Raw genomic sequence first — 21,586 nt, forward strand, 5'->3', positions numbered from 1 at the left:
TAACTGTTGTACATATGTGCTAAAATGATAATTTCACCATGACTCACAGGATAATGTTGACTATCTTTGATGTATCTGCAGCGGTGAAAGATAGGTGCTTAAAGTGCTGCAAAAAGTTTTGTGAACCACCATCTAGAAACCGAAAATTCCGAGGTGATGAAGTTACATCGCCGGCTACTGACGTCAGGGCTTTCGGAACTTCTCTTTGATGGTACTTTATACTTTCATCTATTGCCGTTATACCGTTGTGCCACTCGCGTATACATGCTAGAGATTTCGTTACTTAAAAATAAGTAAATTGAAAGCGGTCGTGTTGCTTTTGCTGTCGCTTGGACACAGAAACTTCCTTAGCCCGGTCGCTTCCTCTTTGGGCTTGATTTCCTCTCGCCCATCGCAACAAAATGAAGTAACGTACAGTACACTATGTGTCCTGTTTTTATACCGAACTTGTTTAAAATGTAAGTGACTTCAATATTTGCCAATTCTCCACCTGTTAAATCCCAGCAAAAATTAGAACTACTGTTTATTGATGATAACCTAATTATGTTAACTCAGACTAATTAATCCGCGCAAATTTCAAATTAAAACGCTCTGTGGATAGTTTGCTATTATTACTTTTCGAAGCGTGACAAAGGGTAGTAACGACATAACTACTGTTCATACGTCACAAGGGATTTTACTTTGAAGCGGTGGCGTAATTTGACCGGATGTCGGCGATCATTGCGCCGAAGCTCACGCAGCTGGCGCTCACGCTCTGTAATCATGGCTGCACAGGACTATACCAGCCATGTTTGCTAATTTAAAACCCAAATGTTAGAGGAGAGTTATTATTTATCGCGGTGCCATCTTCTTTTCGATTCCTGCTACGACGCCGGGTTGAGACACCCGTTCCTTCGAGATCCGCGGAATGAAAGGTTTGCTAGTTGCGCTTGAGGTCCCAATACAAGTTTAGAAAGCGCAGTGTGGGAGGAGGATGCTCTGGGAAAATTGCCCGTGTGCGTTCGGCGTAAACAATGTAACTTCATCAGGCTGCTAGCTAACATTAGCCGACGAACAAAAGGCACCGCGCACCCAGCTGTTAAAGAGCCGAGTTTTTAACCGTTCCCCTCTTTAGGATTGGCACTGCGGTATGCTTACAAATATTTAAAAATATACATTACTGGAGGTCATCGTGGATACAGAACAGCGTGGTGGTGGATTCACCGGACCTGCAGCCGGGCTGTCGACTAACGTCGAGGAAGCCCTGGTGACTAAACGCAAAGGACGCTATCGGTTAGCTTCTTTGGCTAGCATTGACTCGCTAGTTTCCATTGTGATGATTTAGCATAATAACCTTGGAACCGAGATGATGGTGTTTTTCTCCGGTGTTAATGGAAACCACACTATCTGATGTCTTGGACTCACATTTAGCACGTTCGAAAACAAGACGAGCATCGCTCTGTCGTGAATTGTTCTCGTGAGAATGAAGCTAGCGCCGCGTTAGCTAAGCGGCGCTTGTAATGGCCTCGATGAATTAGGAAATCAAGTATTTAGAGGGTTACTTGGGTTAGAGCGAGGGACATAAATCAGACTTCTTGGGTGAATGTTGTCGAACTGGTCACTTCGTTATGAATTGGAAGAGGCCGCATCTTTACGTCTGTTAACGTTTACCACGGAGCTTGTACTGTATACATGCTTTAGCAGCGTCTCATCAGCCGAAATGACGAGCCTGTTTGGGGTTTATTCCGCGTTCGCGTTGTGTATTGCTGGGCCTCGCTGGCATCTCTGCTCCTCGCTGTAGCTGGCTGCGACATTTTGACGCTTGTTGTTGGGAGCAAAATGGTGCTGACAAGAGGCGAGACACTTAACCAACTTTATCAGGCAGTAAATACGCGCCAACCGTGTATATAATTAAATTAAATAATAGTACAGTACAGGAAAATGGTGACGCACGTGTGTTGAAAATCTTGTTTTTAATTGTTGCGCTTTGCATCCTTTGTGTGCATTAACATGTTTGATTTTTTGTACGTTTTAATAGATGGAGGCAAATAATCATTTCAACTATGGCACCCATTCCTCTGCAAACTCAGGACTGAAACGCTCCTCAGGGGATTCTCTTTATACTAATGGTTCCTCCATGAGTTTTCCTCAGCAAGGAAAGAGTGAGTATCTATAAATTTAATCATCCATCAAGGGGATGTTCATTTTGTTTTACTTTCTAAAATCTGTCTGCAAATGTTTCCTATACTTGACAGATATGAATGGCGAAATGAATGTGAATGGCATCACTACTGTACTAGGGTCTAGTGCACCTGCTTCCCAACCTCCTTCCAGTCCTTACCCACATATCAGCAACCACCACCAGAGCAGCATGGGCTACCTGTGGGGAGGACATCCTCAGTACAGTCCAACCATGGCGACATCTCCTGGGCACAGCTTGCACCAGAAGCAGCCGGCATCGGGCTTGGTGCAGCCTCAGTCACAACATCACTTCCAGGCTCAAGGACCATACCAACTGAATGGGGATATGGAGAGTTCCCAGCAATCATCAATGGCAGGTCCATCAAGCATGCCCCCTACTAGCAGTCAGTTCTGGAACAGAAGTAACCCTGCTCCACAGGCTGCCGCTTACACTTCCCGCAGCATGTATGGGACGTATGAGAGTCAGTCCCCTCCGTCATCACAGCATCACCTCCATTCCCACCCGCGGCCACCCCTTCACCTCCCGCAGCATTATGGTGTGATGTCAAATGGGATGCCGTACTACCAGCAGCAGCACACATCTATGCCATCTCCCCAGCACCCAAAACAGTCTACAGGTCAGAGGATGCAGAATTTTGCGCCCCCACATGACAAAGAGGGGGCACCCTCGAGAGCAGTGACGTCACCATCGGCCGTGCATGACGGAGGATCTCCCATGAGCAGGGAAAAGACCCCCCATGGGAGTAACATGTCTGCTTCCATCCAAGGTGAGCTCTCCACACAGCTACATTGGATGTAAATAGTCTACACACCCTTGTTTAAATGTCAGGTTTTTGTCATATAAATAGTAGACCAGGACAACTCTTTTCAACACATTTTCCACCAATTATGTGACCTATAACTTGTACAACTCAACTGAAAAAAAATCTTTTTGTGAAGTAAAAACAACCAATTAAAATGTGGTTGCACAAGTGTGTTCATCCTCATGACTGGGATGTGGCCAACCACATTCAAACTCATGTTAAATGGAAGTCAGACACCTGCCACCATATCAAGTGCCACTGATTTATCCCAAATAAAATTTAGATGTTCTAGTAGGCTTTTCCTGGCATTTTTAGCTTCCTAGGCTTTATTTAAAAAAATATATATTGTGACACTCTTGTTTCGAAATGTTCGTGATTCCCACCACCTAGTATAAGGAAGGACTCAGGTCCATCTAAAGAGAAACTGCATCTTTTGGCCATAATTTTCCCACTGTGGTGAAAATTTCCCCACTGTGGGATCAATAAAGGCATTCTTATTCTTATTCTAAATCATAATATTTACTATATCCTAATCACAAAAATAAGTTTGGTGCAAACACTATTGTGTTCTGTTGATCATAAAAAAAAACATCTGCAGCGAATCATTGTGGTGGAATCATCATGCAGTCAGTGTTTGCTCAAAAGAAAAATGCCAGGAAAAGCCTACAAGTACATGTGAAATTTTGTGTATATTAAACAGTGGCAGCTGTGTGCTGAAAACTATTTAACATGAGTTTGAATATGTGGAGTTAATTCTGACTCCAGCCACAACCCAGTTAAAAGAGGGGAATAATGTTCAACCACATTATTTCAATTATTTTATTTTCCCCTCCTGAAAACCTAAAAAAATATTTTATATATATATATATATATATATATATATATATATATATATATATATATATATATATATATATATATAAACGCATATAATGGTTTTTAAAAAAATAAATAAAATGAATTATCTAATTTTGTCTTTATCACAAAGACATGGGGCCTCACTTATCAAAGAGTGTGTCGGATTTGTGCTAAAAATACACTGACACAAAATCTGAAAATGTCATACGACCCAAAAAAAAAAATCGTAATCTATCAAACTATGTATACAAACACCTTTAGGCCATTTTCCCTAGATAATTCAAAGCACTCGGGAACCCGCATGTGGACATCGCTCTCTGCATGCCAAAATCTAACCATATATGGTCAATGCAGAGCAATACATGAAAATGAATGAGCAATGCAGGCCAATGCTTTGTGAAAGGTGACTCATGACAACAATTAACCCAGTAGAAATAAGGAAGCATATATAGTTTGATGGCCTTGGCAATGAACAGGAAAAAAAGCATGCATGACGAGGAGGACAGAGAGGGGCGAAAAAGTGGTCAGACTTGATAGAAGTGCCCCCCCCAAAAGAAAAGTAATTGCGACTCATTGACAGTGTTGCTGCTACCATAGACCCATTTTCAGTTTGTAAATATAGCTGACGCAGTTAGGATGCGCCCGCATTATTCAAGCAGAGAGAACGTCAGGCTTTGTTAATCAGTACACAAGCCGTCTATCTGTAAAGGATGGCGAAAATTTTAAAAAGTGCAGATGGAAAGCAACTTTCTGATCCTTACGGGATCGCATAGTGGGAGGAAGATGTTACAATGTGGCCCAATGGCCAGATATTCATCTTTATTTAGTGGAGAAAGCTAGTGTTTACATTAGAGAGACAACTGTGAGCCCTGCTTGGGCAATCGTCAACGGAAAGGAGAACTACATCCTCACAGTTAACTCTACTTGAATGGCAGGGTCAGTAATGTAAACAGCTAGTCTGCTAGTTTTTGTTGCTTATTATATAAAAGGGGACTGAGAATGTCGTCAATTTTTTTTTGACAATGATGTCGGTGGGATTGCATTGTAGGGATCCGTTTGAAGTTGCTGAGGTTTCTAGGATGCCCAGGAAAAAGCGGCTTAGGTAAACCTCACAAACAACAATGCTAATGAATTAAGCGCTAAAGTTAGGTGGAGCTACTGTGCACAGAAGCTCCTAGCTGAATGAGTTAGCTACCAGTTACTAGCTAGCACTCGTAGGAAACACCTTCTCATTATTCCACAATTCCGGACCACTTAACATTTCAGGCCATGTTAAACCAAATGGTAATAATAACTTTGCAAATATGAAATAAGCACAGCAAACGCGGGCATTCACGATTATGTCCTCGGTCCAATCTGTACGTAAAATAGCTTTCAGCCGCAGCCTCCTTTGGTGTTTCTGAAATGGCTTGTTCCATACCGATTGGTACACCTGTACACACAACAGCTAGGTATGTTGATGTTGTTTGAAACTATTTAAAAACTATAACAACTCCACACACAAAAAAAAAAAAACATCCTCACAGCCACCCGTGTGTCTCTCGTTGTTTTGAGTCAATAATGCGCGCGCCGACTTTGATGTAGAATGGAAAATGGTCCTTCTATCAAGGCAGGCTCGGGTGTGCGCTCACACATTCGGAAGGCGTTGATTATAGGGCGTCGTGTGTGCACGTATAGATCTATCGATATACACATTTGATCTGGTATTTTTTCTTAGTGCATACGAGGGAGGAAGACAAAGAGGCAAACGCAGATGGCAATCGCCCAGAGGAGACAGCTGTTGCTCTCAGGCCTCCCGACTCTTCCTCACCTTCTGTCAGACATACAATTGATCATCATGAGGAATCTGAACAGCCAACCGCCCAACCACCAGAGGGCATCAGAGGGACTGGAGCAAGTACACCTCCACGGACAACACTCACTGAATCCTTATCTTCCGCGACGACGTCTTTGAAGGTGTCTGGTGCTCCTGCTGTTGAATCTCCCATGGCTTCCCCTTCATCCACTGTTGGTTCTTTCCCTGATGTCAAATCTACTCCACCCCTGTCATCATCAGTTCCTCCCCCCAGGCATTCTTCACCTCCTTTTCCCCCTCCTGCTACTGAGATAACACTTCCTGGATCTAAACAGCTGCTGGTGGGGTCCTCTTCTTCCTCCTCACCCACAACACATCCAAAGTTTTGTCCACCTCCAGGCTTGACTGACGGTGTTTCTGGACCTCCTTGGGTTTCTTCCTCTGCTTCATCCGAGTCTCGGGTGCATCATCCAGTTTCTGGACCAGTAACGGCTGTCTTGGCACCTGCCATAGTGTCCACATCTTCTTACTCTGGTTCTACACCCATCTCATCTCTTCAACAAATGGTTCAAGGCTCCAAGCTGCCGCTGATGCCAGCTGTAAACTCGAACCTATCAATATGTGATCCTTCGATAGCGTCACCATCAGGAGGGTCATCTTCTGGCCGGTTGCTATCAACACATGGAATGCCTTCTGCTGGCAGTGAGCACGCGGCCATGCCCCAGCATGACTCCTTGTACGCTGCGTCAGCTGTTGGCTCTGGTCGAGCCATTGCCTCCGTATCCCCACCCCCGGAGGGGCTCACTTCGCCCTCCCAGTCAGCCCATGACAGTCCCTCAACCAGACCTCACACTACCCTACCTCTGCGAACCACGCAAGGCTCCAGGACTGCACCAGTTCCTATCCCTCTTGCCTTGGAATCCGTGCCTCTTGCAACATCTACCGAAATGATTCACAGTTCTGTCTCTGGACAGCATCTTTCCAGTTCATCTCCTGTCAGTGTGCTAAATCAGCTGCCTCTGTTGCCAGACCACCATGGTCACAGTCACAAGGGGAAAGGCTTAGTACCTGGAAAGGGCACAATGGCGGAAGAATGGCGCCCTCATCTTGAGTCAGGCAAAGTGAAGACGCACGAAGTTTCTGACCCTGAGAAATCAGCTGATCTTCCAGGACAACCTTTGCTGACTGAGCGACAGCCCAGCAAGATACAAAAGGAGCCCATGGCCACCGACAACGTGGGTGATGTACTAAATGCAGAGCAGACCCCAAGCAGAATGTCACCGCCTCTTCACTGTCCCAGCGCCAGACACTCCTCAGTGACTGTTGAAACAAATTTTGACCACTCTTCGCTCACCGCCTCCCAATATGGTGACAGTTCATTTTACAGCACGCCATCAAGAATCCATATCAGTTCCCTCCTGGATAAGTCCTCTACTAACAGCACCTCACGCAGACACGATTCTAGCAGCTTTGGCAACAGCTTCCACCTTGGAAATGGCACATCTCACACAGAAGAGCAACCGTCTTCAGTTAATGAGACCACTAGAGATGGCAGGTCATCTGTGGATTATTCAAGTCTGAACTCCACCCATGAATTCTCTGAGGCAGAGTCCATAATGGAGTCTTCCCTGAACAATACTTCATTTGGGGCATCTCGTCCACGTCACCAAGGTATTTGTTTTTTTAAATTCGAAATAAAAAAAATAAAAAAACAAAACTGGCGGTTGTGTTTTCTTTTAGAAATTATATAAAGCATAGTCATAGTGTTTGGAAAATAATACAATGTCTTTGTGCAGGGACGGAAGCAGGCTGGCCTCCCCACGGTCATCATACACCAGACTCGGATGCATTTGGCAAAACACCCACAGCAGTCGAGATCACGAGTCCCCCGAGTTTCAAGATGAGAGATGAGAACTTCATTGCCTTCAGTACCCCAGCACAAAGTCCTGCTGTACACCCACTGCAGCCAGTCACAGATCAAGTTTTGTCAGCCATAGGAGGGCATCTGAAAAACCAAGGAAAAGCTTCCAAACCCCAGTCTCCAAAGGCTTTATGGATTAGTAAATCAGGTATTCGGGGTTCTTGTTACTTATAAAATGTGACTTCTAAAATCTTGGTAAAATTTGCATTTCTCTATTTTTCAAGCTCCTGAGGAGGCCAAAAGAAAACCCCGTGGTCGTACACCCAAGGTGGAGAAGATCAAGGCTGACGAAGGTGACAACAAAGAGGAGGTACCCAAGGGAAGGAAGAGAAAGGCGTCTCTTAGACCAGAACAGGTCAAAGGGAAAGTTGACGGATGTGGCCAGACTCAGCCTCCAACTGAGGAAATTGACTCAATCACAGCCGCAATTGACGCAGTTCTTGCCAACACTTCAGCCATCAGCTCGCCCTTTGACAAGCCCAAGAAGATTAAAAGATCGAGGAAGCATGAGCAAAATGGAAAGGACATGACCCCACGAAAAGATGATGCCGGAGCTGTTGCCAGTGGTGCTGAGGACAAGGAAGATGAAAGTGGCACGGCAGGTAAAGGTAAGAGAATGTTTTGTTTAATCACAGTTTTAACTAGGGGTGGGAACGATAATCCTTTATTCAATGCATCGTTCGGCGTATTAAAAAGATTCTGAATGGATTCACAGGTATTAATAATCGATATTTCAAGTTTAAATTTGAAAAACAAACTAAAAGCATGCACAAGCGATTACGTGTGTTTGTACATCAGACGTCTGTGCCAGGCTAAGCTAATACGTGACAAGATGGCGGAACAAGCAAAACCTCATACGAGCGGAGCCAAGTCAAAGTGTGAACTATAAATCCTTGCTCCCCCTTGAGTTTTTTTTGTTTGTTTTAAAAACGGTACCAGTGTTTTACATGGACTATAAAATGTAAGTCAATGTAGTGATGAATCGGAATCAAATTGAATCATAAGCCTCTGAATCGGACTTGAATCGAATCGGGAGCCTCAAAATCGGATCGAATCGTGAGGTTCAGATTCCCGCGCCTAGTTTTAACAATCATGCGTTGACCCTTGTGTGTGTTTGTTTTGCTGTTGTTGTTTGAACAGGTGAATCTATCAAGAGGAGGGTTGCAACAGAACAGCAGGTCCAGTTTCCTCTGCTGCATGGGTAACATGCTTATCACTGTTTACTTGGGCTATAGATTGAAAAATGAAGTGCAGATTCAGACTAGATGAAGTTCATTCAATTGAAAGTAGCCACTGTTTTCTGCATCTTTAAAAGCTCGTCATATTCTAAAGGAACATTTGAAATCCTTTGATATGATGTAATAAAGCTCTCTTGATGATAGATGGAAGAGAGAAATTCGCGTGAAGAAGGTGAATGATCGCATGAAGGGCGAGACCTGGTATTACACACCTTGCGGAAGAAGAATGAAGCAGTTCCCGGAAGTTATCAAGGTAATTTTGCACCCTCGAAGACATTTGTATTTGTCGGTGACACATTTTATTGATCATGTCCTTTTTGTCACTCAGTACTTGAAGAAACACCAGGGTGGCGTTGTCACCAGAGAACACTTCAGTTTCAGCCCGCGCATGCCTGTTGGAGACTTTTATGAAGAAAGGGAAAGTCCTGAGGTTATTCACATTGCGGTTTATACATTTCATGGGTTGTCCATTTGAAATTGAACTATTTGGTTATTTTGTTTACAAATGGCATGTTTTCAAAACACATTAAACAGTGACACATGTTCTTTCTTTATGATGTGTGGCAGGGTGTGAAGTGGTTTCTCTTGGCTAACGAGGAGGTTCCCTCTATGATCATGGCCATCACTGGCAGGCGTGGTCGACCGCCCAACCCCGATAAAGAGAAACCAAGCAGGGTTCGTGGCCTGAAGGCAGGGCAGGCCCGCCGGCCAGGTAGACCCCCGAAACCCAAGATGATTGACTTCCTCAGTAAAGTTGATGCCAAACTGTTGAAGAGACTTGAAGATAAGGGTGAGTGACTGTGATCAGGTTTAAATGATGTTGTTTGGTATGGCTTGTAGTTGCGGTAGTGCAAGCTTGATGCAGGGAACGTGACATTCAAGTAAACTATTCTTACATTCTGTGATTGCAGAAACACTCACGGAGGAAGAAAAGGAGAAAATGACAAAGATCAAGAAGAAGATGAAGCGGAAGGTTTGTACTCGGAGTTGTGTAATTGTTAAATTGATGTGACGATGTCCAATTCCGATTTTTGTATGAATCACTCAGGCCCGAATAAGGAGAAGGGAGGATGCCAAGATTAAGAAGACAAGAGAGGACAAAAAGAGAGCAAAGGTAGATTTGCTCAAAATTAATTTTCAGTGACCTTGCATGATTTTTTTTTTTTTTTTTTGCCACAACTTTTATTTCCTGACCTGGGTTTCTGCTACAGCAAGAGACCAAGAGTTTGGAAGTGAAGGCTGAACCCCAAGAATCGGCAGCCCCACAGACAACTGAGCTTGCATCACAGTCTGTTGACGAGCCTAAGAAGCCCGGTAGACGGAGGTCCGTCAAGGTTGAGGTCCCGCCTCCTGTCCAGCAGACAGATGAAGAGCGAATAGCCCAGGGCAAGAGGGTGCTGAGTGCTCGCGGTAAAGCCAAGGCTCTGGCCAAAGCTCAGGCTGAGGCGGAGGCAGCAGCTCGGGCCGCCCTGGCAGCCAAGAAATCCGCAGAGAGGAGAGTGCAGACGCAGAGACGGCTGGAGGAGCGCAGGAGGCAACAGCTCATTTTAGAAGAGCTGAGGAAACCCACTGAAGACATGTGTCTCACTGACCACAAAGTGAGTTTTGATGTTTTATTTAACTCATTCACTGCCATTGACATATTGATTTGTCTGTTACCAGTACAACCATTCAATCCCAGAAACGTATTGATATTTTTTTCAGATGTTAAGCTAAAAGAGGGTCTGAAAATGCCTGACAGTGAATAAGTTCAACAATTTTCTCACCGTGGTTGCAGATATGAGCGATCATAATGGCTTTTCCTCTTGTAGCCCCTGCCAGAGCTGTCCCGCGTCCCTGGTGTGATTCTCTCAGGCACAGCCTTTGCCCACTGCCTGGCAGTGGTCGAGTTTCTTCACGCTTACGGAAAGCTGATTGGGCTTAATGTCCCCAAGGACATCCCCAGTCTCGCAACCTTGCAAGAAGGTCTGCTCGACATCGGCGAAAGCCAGGGAGAGGTCCAAGATCTGCTCATAAAACTAATGGAAGCTGCGCTCCGTGATCCGGGCCTGCCATCATATTATCAAGTGTGTAATGTAGCTTGAGATTTTTTTAATTTATTTTTGATTTCAATTAAAGGAGTTACTAAGCTTTGCTTTTTACTCTCCACCATCAGTCAGTAAAGATCCTTGGGGATAAGCTGGTTGAACTGCAGCTGACTCGCAGCACAGTTTCCGAGGTACTGCGCATCTTTCTGGAATCTCATGGCTATGAGACGGAGGTATGCAACACATTGAGGACCAAATCCTTTCATGCCTTGCCTCCCGAAACCAAGGCAGCCGTGCTCGGTTTTGTGGTGGAGGAGCTCAACGGTAGCAACAAAGTGACAAGGTATGAAAAGCTTCTCATGATTTTTGGTTTGAAAAGGTTATTCCTGACTAAAAAGCTTCTCACATCCACATAGTGACATTGACAACACGCTCGAGAACATGGCGGCCTATAGGAAGAACAAGTGGATTATTGAGGGCAAACTTCGCAAGTAAGGCGCACAATCTTAAGGCGCCCCGGATGAAAAAAAAACATAGTACTGTGTATGCCTCAGATGTTGAATGTTTTCCATCTTGTAGGCTGAAAGCTGCACTTGCGCGTCGCACTGGCCGCTCAGAAGAACAACTGTGTTTAGAGGAAAGACGGCGCAGTGCCCGAGTGGCTGAAGAGGAGACACTCGGTCTGGAGGAGAGTGTGGAGAAAAGTAACCGGCGTGGCCGCAAAGAGGAACCCAAAATAAGTGATGTATGTATGCGCTGAAACTGCAAACGCCATAAATGAACATTTGACACTTCTCTATTATTTATTATTATTTTTTTAATATTTTTTTTCGACAGAGTGAAAGCCCTACCAATGCCAGTGTCCATGAACTGGAAAGGCAGATAGATAAGCTAAGCAAGGTAAGGCAAATTCTTTTCAGAAACATTATTTAAAGTCCATAACGTTGTCGGAAGTTTATCGTTGACTCATTGGTCGTTCACAGCGGCAAGCGTTCTTCCGTAAAAAGCTGCTTCAGTCGTCGCATTCCATGCGGGCTGTAATGTTGGGCCAGGATCGTTACAGGCGTAGGTACTTGGCTCTCCCTCATCTCGGAGGAGTCCTAGTTGAGGGTCCTGAAGAGCTTCTGAGTGAGTCTGAATGAATACGTTAATAGGAAAACTACTAAGACTTTAAACGCATCACCGGATTGATGTATCTTTTTTTCTTTTCTTTTCTTTTCCTTGCTTGCGCCGCAGCCTCGGGGGACGTTGTTATAGCAGAGGTGCCAGTCGCTTTCCTCAAAAAAGAGCCCAAAACAGAGGAGGCGCCTGTGCCCACTACTCCACCTCATGATACTCCGTCCTCACCTGCCCCTGAAACCCCTCAAGCCCAGACATTGTCCCCAGAGGACGACTGTCTCCCTGGCACCGCATCCCTTATGAGCAGCCAAAAAGGACGAGGGCGGCCCCGAAAAATCAAACCCGAAGTGGAGCTCCACCTCCGCACAGCAAAGATCCGGCGCCAGCGCCGAAGTAGCGTCCGGTCAGCAGGAGACGAAGGCCCGGTGTCTCCGGTCACCACGGTGACTCAAGATCTCTCGCAGTCTGCTTTTCTGAATTGGCTGAGCCAGTCGAGGCATGCAGTACCCAGCGACGCTGACACAGCAGAACCTCTAGAGGGCAGTCAACCAGAGGAGCGAGTGATGGATGAGGCAGAGAATCAGGGCCAGTCGTTCAAAGAACCAAGTGATGAAAAGCCTCTGAGTGAGCCTCAAGTGCCAAGTGCAGCGCCCACACTTGATGCCCCACTCATACAGGTTAGCTGCTGTTTTGGCCAAAACAAAGTTAACATCTAATCACGTGTGGGGTAACAATGATTTTTCTCTTAATCTCAGTCGGATGTACTCATGGCATCTGTTGACGAAGCGCCGAACGACCCAGATACCCCGGCGGCGCCAGAGGAACTCTCCGCCGCGACACAAACATTCTCTCTTCCCGATTGTACGCCTCCACCGGCTCCTCCCCTTCCTTCTGCTCAAAGCCCCCCTGCGACACGGACCCCGACCACCCGCGCCAGGCCAGGCCGCAGGCGGAGGAGGGGCAGTAGAGGCAGTAGCCCCGCTCGCAGGGGGCCGCGGGGAGCCGCAGCCAAACGCAGAGGGCGCCCTCCCACTTGTGCTTTCCAAGAGCTCGAGCAGCAGTACTTCATACAGTTGGTAGTTAAGCCCATACCAGCATGTAAGCACAACACGCTTTATATAGAATGTTTGCAATAGAATATCAAATGTTTCGTTTAGTGCCACCCCTGTTATTAGTGATAATTAATACTATGAATTCATCTAGTGAAGTGCGGTATAATCTTTCTTGCAGCAATGGTGCGCGGCTGGTGGTGGATCAAGGATCCAGACGAGCTGTTTAGCACATTGCAGGCTCTCCATCCAAGAGGCATCAGGGAAAAGGTGCTCCATAAACACCTGGCCAAACACATGGAGAGTTTAACGGAGATGTGTACCAGAGCTGTCAGTGGTGAGCGCAAATGGAGACGCTTAAAACTCAACAGCTGAACTTTATTTGAAGTAGTTGTTGCTCTCCTGCTAGATTCTATGTTTGAGATAAAGGAAGAGCAGAAGGAGGGACTGCTCGAGGCTCTGCAGCAACCATGGCAAGTACAGGAAAAGGCAATGGAGACCGACAACAGCGCCCTCCGGTGGGTGGAGGACCTGGAGCAGCGAGTCGTTGCTGCTGACCTCCATCTGAAAGTGAGAAATCACAGAAACAAGATCAACCGTGAAGGAACGAAAAGGCTTTAGATAGAGCAGGGTTGAGCAACTGCAGTCCTCGAGGGCCACTCTCCTGCCTGTTTTAGATGTCTCCCTTCTCCAACTCACCTGATTCAAATAATCCGCAAGCTCTGCAGAAGCTGGATAATTGTAGCTGGGAGACACGTAAAACAGGCAGGACAGTGGCCCTCGATGACCTTAGTTGCCCACCCCTGAGTTAGAGCAACGCCAAATAAACTGCTTTTGTCCTTTTGTGTCTGTTTAAGGCTCCTCCTCAGAGTATAGTCAACGACGCTGAATCCAGCACAGAAGCACCAGCTGTCGAGTTTCAGGTTGTTAGAAAACCAGGCTATTGACCGACAACACACTTTATTATTTATGCTTAACCACCATGCACGCTCTTTCTCTTAAGCCCTACACAGTCCCAGAGCGGGACTCCACCCGGGATGACCTCCAGTACTACGAACACGACGCCGACCCACGTGATGACTGGATCGTCCGAACCAAGAAGGAGTGGTCCGGCTTGCCTCGCATCGCCACTCATCCGCTGGACTTGGCTGTGCTGCGCCTTGCCAATCTTGAGCGGAACATCGAGAGGCGCTACCTGAAGGAGCCGCTCTGGAACCCTGCCGAGGTGATGCGCCTCGCTCCTCTCACGCCGACACCAGGAGAAGAGCAACCTATGGATGTCATCAGGTAGGAAGGAGAGATGCGGGGCTTTCTCCTTTTGTCTGTGGTTAACACCGAATCTTTTGTTTTGCCGCTTTTCTCCTGTCCCAGTCTGGAAAGTGAAATCACGTCTAGGCTCAGAACATGGCGGCAGGCCCTAGATCGCTGCCGCAGTGCCCCTCAGCTGTGCCTGTGTTTGCTGCAGCTTGAGAAAGCTATCGCCTGGGAGAGATCTGTGACTAAAGTGGTAAGAAAGTTCAGACTTGACTCACAGGTAGCGCTGGTCGAGTAAAAAGCAGGATGGTTCTCTTTTAATTTTTTTTTTCTTTGAGTGCTGTTCGTAGCTCAACTAATTACACTGACAGTATACTGGCCGGTGCTTAGCAGCGGCTGCGCTAGCAGCGCTCAAATACCTCATAGAGGCTTTGTATTACTTTTCAAAGGCTGTTGGCTGACAACCTCCTATGGGGAGCGATTTGCATAAAGTCTCACTGTTTCTAGAGAGGAAAATAGTGAGCTGCTATGCACAGTTTAAATTTAAGTACAAAATGTTGATGTAAAACAGTTTTTGTATACTGTATTTTTAACTGTTCTTTAACCAAGCAAAAGTATATGTATACGTATATAAACATATACATATACTTTTTTTTTGCTTGTATACATGTTGCTATTGTATGTACATGTGTGTATATATACATATACATATATATACGTGTATATATTTATATATATATGGTTGTGTGTGTGTGTATATGTATAGATGTGTATATGTCTGAATACCGTATTATTTGATAGAATTTTCAGTTGGATATCCAAATACCAAAATATTGGACAGTTGCAGCCCTACACATGAGTAGGTAAAAGTGCTATGTTGTCTTTGCTGCATTTAGCAGGAAAAATGACCATATAAATGCACTGAATAATATTCTATTTTTCCTCAGTCGGTGAAAGCAGGTACATTTGTAAAATACATGTATGCAAGGAACACTATGTTGGAGAAAGTCATCATACCACCACCCAAAGTGAGTTAGCTGCACAGTGCACACTAATAATGCACTTCTGAGCATTAATATATGGACATGTCAGCCATGCAGAATATTAGTTAGCAAGCGAACATTACATGACACTAATGATACACTCTAAATATAAGCGTTATAAACAGGCATGTACTTGCAAAGATTGCATCTTAATGGTCATATGAGAGAACTGACGGATGAAATTTACTGAGAAAAATGTACGACCACAAGAGGGCGCTTTGGTATAGGTGACTGGACTGTCAGCGGCCACAGACCTGAATACCCAATACAAATCAAATTGAAATGAGGCCGCATGTACTCTCCCATTCGTAATTTTCTAGCCATATTGCGAAACCCCACACTCAGCTCTACACTTTCTTTTCCAACTTTCCACCATGACTCTTGGCTCCAGACATGCCAGATCTGTAGGAAAGGAGACAATGATGACTGTCTGCTCCTGTGCGATGGCTGCGATCGGGGATGCCACATGTACTGCCTGAGGCCCAAGATCACCCAGGTGCCCGAGGGAGACTGGTTTTGTCCAACTTGTGTTGCCAAGGTTAGAACCCGACCCAGAAGCAGACTGAGATCAGCTCGCCTTTTACAGTGGTTCTTTCCCAGTACATAGTCTTATCACTCATCAGCGCGCTTATCCTCCTCTTGGTCTATGCCTCAGGAGGAAAGTGCATCGCCGCATTCCAAAAAGCGGACCAGGGTGAAAAAGAAGCGATACGAAGAGAACAGCTCGGACGACGATACAACAACACGGCGGAGCTCTGGTATGGCCACACGGCACAAGGAGGCGGCGAGTGCCCCACCGGCGGCAGCCCCTTCATCCTCGCGTCATTCAGGAGAAGGCGGGGCGGCCAAACGGCGTCGCATGACAACACGTAACCAGCCGGACCTCACTTTCTGCGAGTGCGTCCTTGCCTTCATTCTTGATCAGTACTCCTTAGTGAATTGATGTTAATCCCCTGTTTTATTTTTGATTTTTTTCCTAGGATCATCCTAATGGAAATGGAGGCTCACGCAGATGCTTGGCCGTTCCTTGAGCCCGTTAACCCCCGCCTGGTGCCGGGTTACCGGCGCATTGTCAAGAACCCCATGGACTTCCTTACCATGAGAGAGAGGCTGCTGCAGGGGGGGTGAGGCTACTGCACACTCAGCAATGCGGACGTCCCTACGGAATGAAATAAAAATACAATTACAACAATAGTAATTCATATTAATGCTATGAACAATTACAGTCCCTTCCAAAAGTATTTGGTTTTCTGATCAAAAGTCGAATAAGAAAACTTCAGAATTCCAGATTTTATTTCATGGCATTTATAGCTAGATGTGTTGGGTAACTCAGGACTGAGCACCTTTTTATTTGAAGCCACCCACTTTTCAAGTTATTGGAACGTATGTGACTGATGGCTGTTTCTAGTTACTCAGTTAAGCATTAGATAGTGCTTGTTTTTGCCTTTGGGTTTCACATATGAAACCTGCATTTGCTGTTAAGAAAACCTGAAGACCTGAGAAGGTATCACAATCGGCTGTTGGAAGAAGACTTTGAGAGAAGAAATATACAGGCCGTACCATACGATGCAAACCGCTCATCTGCATTAGATGCGAGCTTGCAACCAAATATGGAGATGAGTCACAAAGGTTTTGGAACAAAGTTTTATGGACTGACGAGAGGAAGATGAACCTCTCTGAAAGTGATGGAAAGGTCAAATTATGGAGAAAGAAGGATCTGCTTATGATCCAAATGAACTTTTCTCATTCAGCTTTTGATCTGAAACCCACGTCTTCAGTATGAATGGTCGGCTACTCACAAAAAACAGTTCCAATGCTCTGTGCGCTTTGTGTGTGGCGGGCTCGAGGCCCCCCCTCCCCCCCATTTTTTTTATTTTTTATTTTTTTATTTTTTTAAACAATGTTGCCCTAAACTCTCAACATTCCGTGTGCCAGGTACTGCAGCTGTGAGGAGTTTGCGGCGGATGCTCAGCTGGTCTTCAGCAACTGTGAGCTGTTCAACGAGGACACCTCTGAGGTGGGGATGGCGGGACACTCCATGCGGCGCTTCTTTGAGAGCCGCTGGGCAGAGTTCTATTCAAACAAGGAGAAATAGAACCCTGCAAGATTCCCACCGGTGGCGGAACTTGATGACTGTTGGTGCTTTCACCAACCATGCAAGAGGTGTTACTACTAAGACTGTCAGGTTTCTCCAGCTATGTGTATTCTTCCCATGTGTAGGTATCTGCGTAGTCATTTTTCCCCGCTATTGTTGTTTTTTGTTTTTTTCTTTTTGCGGGGGCTCATCTTAAGCCCTGCAACTGATCTGACTTGAATTTCATTCCCAAGCACCCTCACTTCAGTTTCGAGTGCGTCCTCGCTCCACACGCTTTCACATGTCCCGAGGATGGGCAAGGCTTTGCGTCGCTCTATTGGGATCTCTCATTTTCATTGCATTTTTCCATTTGAGCGACTGCGTACTGGACCTGCTTAGTAACCCCCCCAAAAAAAAAGAGAGCTAGGCCCTTTCTTACATGTTCAAATGAATTGTAATGTGGTCTTATGCCCCTAGAATTTTTGTTTTTTTTTGTTTTTTTTTTTGGGCTCAATATATTTTTATTATATATTCTATATATAAATATATAAAGATGACGATAGCTGGGATTATTTAATAGCAATAGCGTGTAGTGAATGTGTACAGATAACCTCATAGACTTGTCTAGACGATGTATGAAAACGGCCAGTTTAACGAAAAGAACCCACGAGAACAATTTGTGTAACCGCCACTTCGCCACGCACATACACGTTCACACTGCTGCTGTGTGAAAGACACTGGAGGACCTCTGATGTCTGTCAGTCCAAGTGGCTTTCGCTGTCGAGTGACACAGCAGGCTGTACGCAGATTGTATAGAACTGTGCTACTTGCACTCGTTAGTGCTTTGTTAAAGGATCTGTTATAGAGGCACCCACACTGAACGCTTGCTCTTGAGACAGATGAGAGGTGTGTGTAAAATACACTTGTTGTAAACGGACTAGAGTATTTGTCTGAAAACGTGCAAATTTCCAACTTTGGTCATAATATTGTACAAAGTAGAATTGCAGAAGAGCTCCGAAGCACTGGCCACATTCCCGCCTGGTTACATTTTTCTTTTCCGTCACTTTTTGTGCTGTTCGTGGGCCAGCTTTGGACGGGGCACTGCTCATTATGTGACTGCGGCGGGACCCCATGGCAGGCCAGCGTTTATTTAAACGTATTTCTTACACTGACCTCAGATCAGCTTGTAGAAAATACACATTATTCCTATTCAAAAATACGATAAAAAAAAAAAAAAAAAGACCAGAAAACCAAATGTGGTGTTATGTGACTTTTTAATAATGTACAGTTTTGGTGACATGAAATTTTGTTCCTTTATATTTTTAGGACCAATTCATTTTTAACAGGATGTATTACAAGACTCTGTTGTATTAAGGTGATGTAACATTTGTGCATCTGTAGAATGTACTGTGAGTTGAATAAAAAAAAAAAAAAAATAGTAGTTTGGCTTTGTGGTCTTCCAAACTTTTCCAGCATCGTCTTGACCAGTGCATGCTGGGATAAGTAACCATCACCTTCATTTGTAATCTTCGGAATGCAAGTACAGTCCTTAAATCGGCGCAACAATGCACAGGGAAGCTTTTTCTATTGTGCGCGATTTTTGAAGGACCATGAACATTTCAAAGGATCTCTGACACACAATTTGATGGAAGTCACCTACAGACTAGTACAAGTTTTCATCAAGAACGTCATTGTATTTAACACCGACCAGCTTTCCCTCAATTCAGCAGGATGATGAGTTTCAGGAATGAAGAAAAAATGCCATGTTTCACTGTGGTGACGATGTTCTTGGAGTGATTAGATGAGTTGCTTGCGCACCACATAGTTTTCCTTGTTGGCCAAGGAGATCAATTTTACTCTTCATCCATTTTGGGAGCCCACCCTTTGTGGGTTTTGGTGCACAGCCCTTTCTTGGCAGATTTGTAGCCGTGCCATTTGATTATGATTAAAATGATGGTACTCCTGTGTATCATCAGATTTTGATACATTTTTTTAAACTCAACCCTGACTTGTATTTCTCACCAACTTTGTCCCAGATTTTTTTGGGGGAGCTCCTTTAGTCTGTGTTGGGCTGGCGGTGCCTCGCTTTGGTGGTGCAGCCACTGGGACCTTTGAGAAATGGTGTGTTTGTATATACGGAAAGATCATGTAACACTTTTGTTTGACTTTTAAGATTATTTCTTGCACTAGAGTTTTTGGGGGGGATCGTAACAATGGGGTGAATATATATCCATATGTCAATTTTCAGTTTTTTTGTTGAATGTATGTATTTGTCATTGACTATTTTGTGCAGATCCATCAAATAAAATTCAGATTGCAAAAATCTTTTAAATCAGAGGATCTAATACCAAGAGAGAAAAAAGCTCAAGGAATGAATACTTTTTTTAAAGTCATTCTACATGTGTTTTTGGTTCTGCCGCCACCAGCAATTTTGCATGCGATTTGAATTGAACAGTGACCCACCAGATCTACTGAGGGTGCTGTTGGGTGGGGGGAAATCTTTATTGCTTTTCCCATTATGGCATTATTATGATATTAAAAAGTATAGATATACTTCCCTGTGTTGTGCCCTTTATCAGCATATTTCTTACTCTTGTTTCTGCTGCCTCCCACTCTTTAATTTGTCAACACGGCTGGGAAAGTCACAGTGAGTTTCTTTAGTGGGCTTTGGGGTACAAACGATTGTCCTGCTCAAAGTCTGAAAAGCAAAGTGTCCATGACATACTTAATGTGACCAGGCAAAAATAATCAACTATAGCTTATGTTGCTTTTGTCTACTCCTACCCCTAAAAAATATTTGTTGCCAAATGCTATAATGAATCATTTGGATCGTCTTGGGAGTTTAGGACGCAACATTGCTTGGACAATAATTTGGGGGAAAAAAATGATAACGTAGATAGTATATTGTGTCAGTACTTGCTATTAATAGATGAGTTTCTAGATCAAATGAGACACGTCTGATAGGCTACTTTCGTCATAGTTTTCCAAAACTTGCATTTGTTCCAAAATGTGCAGTCTTAAAACAAAGGTGATGCCGGTGTGGTGAAGTGCTTGCGGGGCCTCCATGAAGAGTCCTGTCTGAGGCACATGTTCCTCTGGAGGGGTTGCCATCACTGCCAGCTGCTTTGCGCTCAAGTGGGACAACCTCTCACCTTGATGCTCTTCCCTCACATGCGCATATACAAACAAATGCCCCAAAATGAACAATACAATAAAATATCCCTTTTCTACATCACTCCCTCAAATCCCCGAGCTGGCACTTTTCGTCTGGACAATATTGTGTCAGTGTCAGCACTCTGGGCGGAGGGGGTCAAAAACTCCCCACGCCAGCGGGTTCCTGTGTGACCACACAACCCCCGCCCCCACCCACCCTTCCACCGCCTCGCTGCCGCGCCCGCTCCACGCATTTGGATTTAGTCCCACAAAAGGGGGGATAACAGTTTAACAGTTGCCATGATAAGAAGGGCCTAATCCACCTCATAATGGGACACCCTCCCTCCCCACCTCTAACCAGTTCATTCTGGACCCTGTCTACTAGATTGAAGGCCCCTGACACCCGAAAGGTCCAAATCTAAACACCCCGTGATGCGGAGGCCCAAATGGAGGGTCCTCCGCATTTTATGTTGCGAGATTAACATAATCTAAGTGATGCTGGCATCTGTTTCTAGCCGAAACACGGAATGCTTGTGTCCTTCTCACCTCAAACACGTTGTATGTTTGTTTGATATCTATGAATAATGAAAAAAAAAAAAAAAAAAAGCATGTCCAGCTGCGGCAGCAGAATAGTCACCATGGCAACAGCATCATGAAAGGGTCTCCATGTCTCCATGGAGATCAGAGCGACACTGCACAAGTAGGCTAATTTGTCAAAATGATGATGATTGTCGTGAAGGGGCATCACATTTGCGTTGTGGCTCAAAACAGGCGTTTATTTATTTATTGCTCTTACGTTATAGTGTGCAGCGTTATATCCACATCCATATGTTATATACTGTGCCCAAATCATTCAAGAACAGGGCGATTGTATAGAAAATGTCTGTTCTCTGTGATCATCTATTTATGTACCGTAATCCCCCAAAAAATCAATTGATCAAAGCGAACAACAAAACATGCATTAACATTCACAAAACACATGCTGTACTCCTTTTCCTGGATTAAATTATCCATTCATTATACATATACACCACTTGTTTAGTTGAGCACATACTGTACGGTATAGATCAG

General features: G+C 44.8%; 1 protein-coding gene across 5 annotated transcripts; it reads left to right on the forward strand.

The window, feature by feature from the left end:
- The first annotated feature begins 263 nt into the window (after positions 1–263).
- baz2a (bromodomain adjacent to zinc finger domain, 2A) lies at positions 264–19,781 on the forward strand. 5 transcript variants are annotated; one of them, XM_086017819.1, is made up of 30 exons: positions 264–458; positions 2,018–2,141; positions 2,235–2,948; positions 5,560–7,308; positions 7,434–7,706; positions 7,783–8,166; positions 8,699–8,759; positions 8,941–9,049; positions 9,125–9,226; positions 9,364–9,586; positions 9,708–9,769; positions 9,845–9,910; positions 10,008–10,394; positions 10,608–10,862; positions 10,952–11,166; positions 11,240–11,314; positions 11,403–11,568; positions 11,661–11,723; positions 11,807–11,951; positions 12,060–12,619; positions 12,698–13,040; positions 13,173–13,328; positions 13,401–13,561; positions 13,849–13,914; positions 13,995–14,278; positions 14,363–14,498; positions 15,680–15,826; positions 15,944–16,185; positions 16,269–16,412; positions 17,224–19,781. In XM_086017819.1, the coding sequence occupies exons 2-30, from the start codon at positions 2,018–2,020 to the stop codon at positions 17,381–17,383; spliced, it is 7,572 nt and encodes a 2,523-aa protein (XP_085873945.1). In that variant the 5' UTR covers positions 264–458; the 3' UTR covers positions 17,384–19,781. The 5 variants fall into 5 exon arrangements, with proteins under 5 accessions (XP_085873945.1, XP_085873937.1, XP_085873962.1 ...); XM_086017811.1 differs by lacking the exon at positions 264–458 and adding an exon at positions 688–914; XM_086017836.1 differs by lacking the exon at positions 264–458 and adding an exon at positions 688–914 and having other exon boundaries at positions 7,783–8,160.
- Positions 19,782–21,586: the final 1,805 nt, after the last annotated feature.

Source organism: Filicampus tigris, chromosome 1 (assembly GCF_054856515.1).
Source record: "Filicampus tigris isolate MCC_2025a chromosome 1, RoL_Ftig_1.0, whole genome shotgun sequence".
NCBI classification, from domain to species: domain Eukaryota; kingdom Metazoa; phylum Chordata; class Actinopteri; order Syngnathiformes; family Syngnathidae; genus Filicampus; species Filicampus tigris.